Source organism: Parasteatoda tepidariorum, chromosome 6, assembly GCF_982258835.1.
Source record: "Parasteatoda tepidariorum strain Cologne lab strain chromosome 6, Ptep-v5.0, whole genome shotgun sequence".
In the NCBI taxonomy this organism is placed as follows: Eukaryota; Metazoa; Arthropoda; class Arachnida; order Araneae; family Theridiidae; genus Parasteatoda; species Parasteatoda tepidariorum.
This window is the reverse complement of record NC_141760.1, coordinates 42,364,240-42,370,239: the sequence shown is the minus strand read 5'-3', so window position 1 is coordinate 42,370,239 and position 6,000 is coordinate 42,364,240. Positions and strand designations below refer to the sequence as shown.

The following is a 6,000-nucleotide window of genomic DNA, read 5'->3' as shown; positions in this document are numbered from 1 at the left end:
ATTAGCGGGTGGATGACCACTTTGGTTAGCCTGCTTATAGACCGATGGTGCATGGTATCGTCCTCGTAAAATTATTCTACAGTCAAGTGCTCGACTATGCGCGTCATGTTACCGAAGCGGAGGAGCCTTTCCCTTTGTAGAGGATCAAAATCGCGTTTGCGTGTCTTTGGTTCTTCCTCAATGCCTGATTCATGATAAAGCCTGAGCGGCCCTAAACTTGCAGCCTTCGAACATAGACGGTGACGTCACTATTCCCCAGAGTCTATTCTATACCCCCGTCCGATAGTAAAACAAAATTCTAACCTCGCCAAATCGTTCTCCCTTCGCTTGGGGGTCGTGACCTCTTTCTTAGAGCTCACAGCGTTGTTTCTGAAAAGGAATGAATTCTTCTTTCATTTTGACAATTACGTTTTCTAAATTAAATATCTATTTATTTTAATCTTTGATCTTTCTTCAAGAGTTTAATATGTAGTATTAGTTTTAAACTTGTTTGCATTATTGTATTTATTATAAGAGAATCTATTCACTTATACTATATTTACTAACAGTTTGCGCTGATCGTTAAGACACGGTTCCCAGCATATCACCGAAGTCAAGCATCACTGGCTGCGGTCAGTGTGCGGGTGGGTGACCCACTTGGATCAGTCTGCGTAGGGACTGAGGGTGTGCGGTATTGGTCCTCGTTAAACTATGCTACCGTAAAGTGCTCGACTTCTCGTGCAGGTCGTTGGGCTACCGAAGCGGGGGTGCTATCCCCTCCGCAGAGGATCAAAATTGTGATGGCATGTCTTCGGATCATCCTCAGGGATGTTTCCCAGACCGTCGCCAATAGCCCATTGTGCAGCTCTAGTGCGACGTAAATGAACTACAACAACAACTAACAGTTTGCGAAAAAAAAGTATTCTTTAAATGAAAAATAACATCAGATTACAAATCAAATACATCTTTATTTATTAGCTTTTCTAAAAATCATAGCTTGAAATGTTTTTCTAAATAAGTGTAGTTGATTCATTCAGAAATTTCATCACAAGACAAATCGTCAAAGAAATTATATGCTGAACAAAATGGATATATTAATTTTCAATAATTAACCTAATAATGAAATGTTAAAATTTAAAGGTCAGTGTTGGTTGAAAATTGACTTCGGAGATTTTTGGTGTCTTTCTAGTGGTTTTTATGATTCCATTTTAAGCAAGTACTCTGTAGAAATATAATCAAGTTTAAGTTGGTTCCTACTCTGTTTTTTTTCCCTTTCTTTTTGGTGAATGTAGTGAAAAAGCTTGGTTGCAGATTTATTTATATTTTTTTAGTCATTTAAACTAACTGTAATTGCTTAGAGAGTTTTTTTTTAATTTTTTTTTAATGAAAAGTGGTTATTTTTTCATGTTTGCCGACGCGCTGAATTTTCTTTTTTTTGTTGCTAAGAATGATTACAATGCGATGATTGTTACTCCACCAACTGGCGGGCCATATCCGTCCCGCGAGGCTTTTTTTGTGGCTGGTGAACTAAAATATATTAGTTGTCATTTTTTTACTGACAATTTTCGTAAAAAATCTATATGCGCTTAAAATACTTTTCTTTCGCTAAAAAAACCTAATTTCTTCGTTTCTGTGAAATGTAAAAAACCAACGGTGCAAAAATATTTATTTCTCAGGAAAAAATTTACTTCTTATTTTAATTTGTAATTCAATACTTTTGTTTCGTACTACTTGATGAATATCTGACAGTAATATTTAATGTTCCTTCAAGCATAAAAGAGTTCTATATAAATTTTTTATAAGGTTGCTGCTCGCCATTCGACTGGTGTTTTTAATTGCGGCCCCCGGCCTCATGTAAGTTGGAAACCCTTGCTCTAGAACAAAACGTGCATTTAGTATAAATAAAGCACAAACGCATGAAATTTAGAATTTCGTGTCTTCAGATTTTAGAATTTAGAACTTCTTATTGTAATCTCTTTCCTTTTTGAGAATACTAGAGTCTTAAATTGACTAAAGTTTTTTTAATATTGAAGAATTACTAATCAAAGAGAACGGAATTTTGATTTAAAATAATAAAATATTGCAGAAATAAAGGGTTTATCGAAATTGTCCGATATTAATTGTATATAATGTAAAAATTTTCTCTGATCAAGTATTATTTAGACTTTAATATTTTGTCCTTTTTTATAAAATTCAAATTGAGTGATGATTGTGCATTTTTAAATTTTTATTACATATAAAGGAGAACAAATATTAATTGTTCGTTTTCTAACCACAAAAAAAGTATTGGGTGGGTTTAACTTCCCAGTCTACTTTCAAAAAGTGAAAGTAAGGTAATTCGAAGTGATTATGGGGACATATCTTTTCATACGGCATTCTTTTTAAGTAAAAAAAAAAATTGAATTTAAGTAATTTATTACAAGAATTTAGCTACTTCTTCAAGAATTTGTACAAGAGAACTTTTTTCAAGCCTGAGGACAAACTTCACTATAGTGGAGGATATTTAAAATGAAATAAACACACAAGTGAAAAAAAATTTTCAACTTCTTCAACGACGGTTAGCCCAAAGACTAGATTACTTTCACACTTGATATGGCAAGCTAACATCGGAGGTATTTTAAGCATGTTAGCGATAACAGTGCGCACTGCTGTCAGATTAAACAAAGGAAGAAAACAAAATACAGATTGATCTGATATCACCGGGATTCAAACCAAAGTCTTCTCAAATCTCTTATCACATAAACCATGATAGGACCACAATAATTTGTTGTTGTTGTTGTAGTTAATTTACGTCGCACTAGAGCTGCACGATGGGCTATTGGCGACGGTCTGAGAAACACCGCTGAGGATGATCCGAAGACATGCCATCACGATTTTGATCCTCTACAGAGGGGATGGCATCCCCGCTTCGGTAGCCCGACGAACTGCACGCGAAGTCGAGCACTTTACGGTAGAACAGTTTAACGAAGATTAATACCGCACACCCTCGGTCCCTACGCAAACTGATTCAAGTAGTCACCCACCCGCACACTGACCGTAGCCAGTGATCCTTGACTTCGGTGATCTGCTGGGAACCGTGTCTTAACTATCAGTCCACTGCGGGATCCACAATAATTTAATATTTAAAGAGCAGCTAAAAACAATGAAAACTTTATGACACATATTTTTAAATTTCGCAGTCATGCAATGTAATGCTTCAATTAATGAAATTAGGGTTGCTCTACCAATAGAAAATTTAGGAATAAGCTTAGCGTATGATAATACAAAAGACAATTGAACTCAACTAAATGGAATTTCACAAAGTTTTTTAATATTTTCTCTCGACAGGAGATCAAACTTTCCCGATGAGAATACTGAGTAGAATTGTGATTTGTATACCCTATTTGTTAATTCTTCTTATTAAGAGATCTTTTTTTGAAAAAATGTTTTTCAACAATTGGGTAAAAGTTAGATCAGTTCCTTAATATAAATAAATATATGGACCTTTTAAGTGCAAGTTATGGAAAATAATGACAAAACAAACTTGCAATTCTATTTTCTCTATTATAATTACGAAAGATATTTAACATCTTTAAAAATATTTTCTACATTTCTGCACTTTATGACTGAGTAATCATAAATCTAGTCTTCATGTTTTGTAATATATTTTATTCTTAGTCATAACGAAAGAGACTTCTCTTGCAGTTTAGTACAATGATCACAAGATGGCGCATTCTAGTATAATGCACTCAGTGGAGAGAAACTCTTCTGTAAATTTTTAATCCTGTCATCTAGCGGAGTAATTCTCAAACTTTTTCAACCTTTCATGTAAATGTTTATATTTGAAAAGATGGAAATCTACTAAGCTAATTTTCTTTCTTTACTTAAAGTTGTCTGCTAACAAGCATGGGAACGGGATGTCAAATAAAGTGATAATTTTTCAAAAAATGGAGGTTTCACGATGATTATGTTGGGAGTAACAAATTTTTGTCTAGCGTGGGAGTCATGTCACGCCTAGCTGACTACTTTGTAGTAGTCGGCTTCGACCACGATAAAGAGCGTAAGTGGTTCTGAATAAAGTATTCATCCTGTTCTTATGATCAGTATTTGAAGGGAAAAAAAAGTTCTCTTAGCAAATAATGGTGACTCATACTTCATAAATAAATCTCCAAACACAATGATCTTAGACCCTGCATTGCATAGTTTATTTACTATTCAAAGGTTTTAAATGTGTAACGAACTTCTGTTTTATAAAACTTTTAATTTTGTCAATAATTATTACTGTATGATTCCAAGAAATTATAAAACCACCCAAAGAAAAAAAAAAGGAATCAGTGTTTGTTATGATCTAGTATTGCATTACATTATGTACTAAAGCATTGTAAACAAGCAGTTTACCGGGTTTAAACAAAAAAACAGTATTTCCGAATGTAATATTATAATAGATTGAGCTGCTAAGCGTATTTCTTTTTATAGTACTATACGTTTCATAGAACTGTACTTTCGTTCAACATTTAGATGCAAAACAAGTGCATTCAGAAATTATTTTATTTAAAAATTTGACGTCTATAATATGAATTGATGCCTCACAGTTTTTAAACTTAATTTTTGCTTTGGTTCTTTTTAGTAAAGTTTCCAATTAGAATTAAATTAGCAAGCAAAGTGTATACTTGTTTTGCTATATAAACTGAAATGAGTTTTAAGTTTTGGTGCAATAGTTTAACAGTGTTTTCAGTGAATGATTAATAACAAATCAACAATAATGTTTATTTTTCATATTGCAATGAAATTTTTACATCTTGTGCTTTGTTAACTTGACTGAAATATATATTTAATGAGCATTTATTTTTAAACTAAACATATTAAAAGCTGTGAGACGTGCATCCGAGCAATGATTTTTTGAGAAATTTTTTTCTATAGTTTGTAAGGTACGCAACTAGGCCAAAATTCGCATAAATCGCCAAATTTGGCGTAAGTAGAAAAAATTGAAATAATTTTTTTTTTATAAAACAAAGTATTTTATAAACAAAATTATAAGCATATATTTTAATAACCTTTTAGATTACATATTATTACATCACATAGTGCATTATTTCTCATAACAAATACAGTTTTTTTATATTATTTTGTTTAAACCACATATTATTTTGTTAAAAACACGTAGGGTTGCCGTAAGTAGGGTCGCCAAATTTGGCGATTTATGTGAATTTTGGCCTGGTTGCGTTAATACGTAAGTACCGTTTGTAAATTGTTTTTAATTTTAATGATTGCAAAATGTAAACATGGTATGAAATAATAAGCTATAAGCATAAATTTTATTATTTGTTGACATTATTTTTATTGATAAATTTGTCATAAAAAGTTAAGGCACACTGTATTCAAATATATAATCTGTTAAACATGTTTACTTAAGCATGTTTATTAAGATTGCTCTTCAAAACTTTAATATGCAATAACACCTGCTTTGATATGTAAAATTGCCAGGGGAAATTTAAAAGTCACAGTTTGAGTTTCTTAAATTTGCAGACAAGCTTTAATTTGAAAGTATTACTATACTGTAAAAAAATGGTTTTTAAAAGGGACAAATAGCTTAAATATTTAACTTTAAAAATTGTTTAATTTTTTTACCTATATCAAACCAATAAAATCAGTGTTGTTCTAAAGTGTTTCTATATTTTTATAACCTTAAACAATGCAGCATTAAAGTGATTAAAAAAAATTAAAAGGGTAGATTGAGTATATTATTAATTAATTTTCTACGAAATTGTGGTTTTCCTTCTTATTGACATTTTTATACTAAGCTGGGAAAATAGTGGCAAAATTAACAGTTATAATCAACCGTTATAAACTCACAACAATTATAAAAATAGTATATCTCAAAAATTATAAAGTGTTGTTTCACTTGCCAATAAAGACTTCAAAGAACAATATAAGCCCAAGATTTTTCCCTTCCAAAATCCTGCATATATTAATAATGATTAAACAATGGTCCTATAACTAAAAATACATTTAGACGTAAAAAAAAAAAAATTGTTGAAGATG

At 31.6% G+C, this 6,000-nt stretch overlaps 1 protein-coding gene across 1 annotated transcript in view; it reads left to right on the top strand.

The window, feature by feature from the left end:
* Nucleotides 1–3,802: 3,802 nt before the first annotated feature.
* Sbf (SET domain binding factor) overlaps nt 3,803–6,000 on the top strand; it is a 72,936-nt gene continuing 70,738 nt past the window's right edge. Inside the window, exon 1 of the mRNA XM_087165738.1 lies at nt 3,803–4,018. Coding sequence (XP_087021864.1) covers nt 3,964–4,018 — 55 coding nt within the window. The 5' untranslated portion in view covers nt 3,803–3,963. The remainder of the gene's footprint in view (nt 4,019–6,000) is intronic.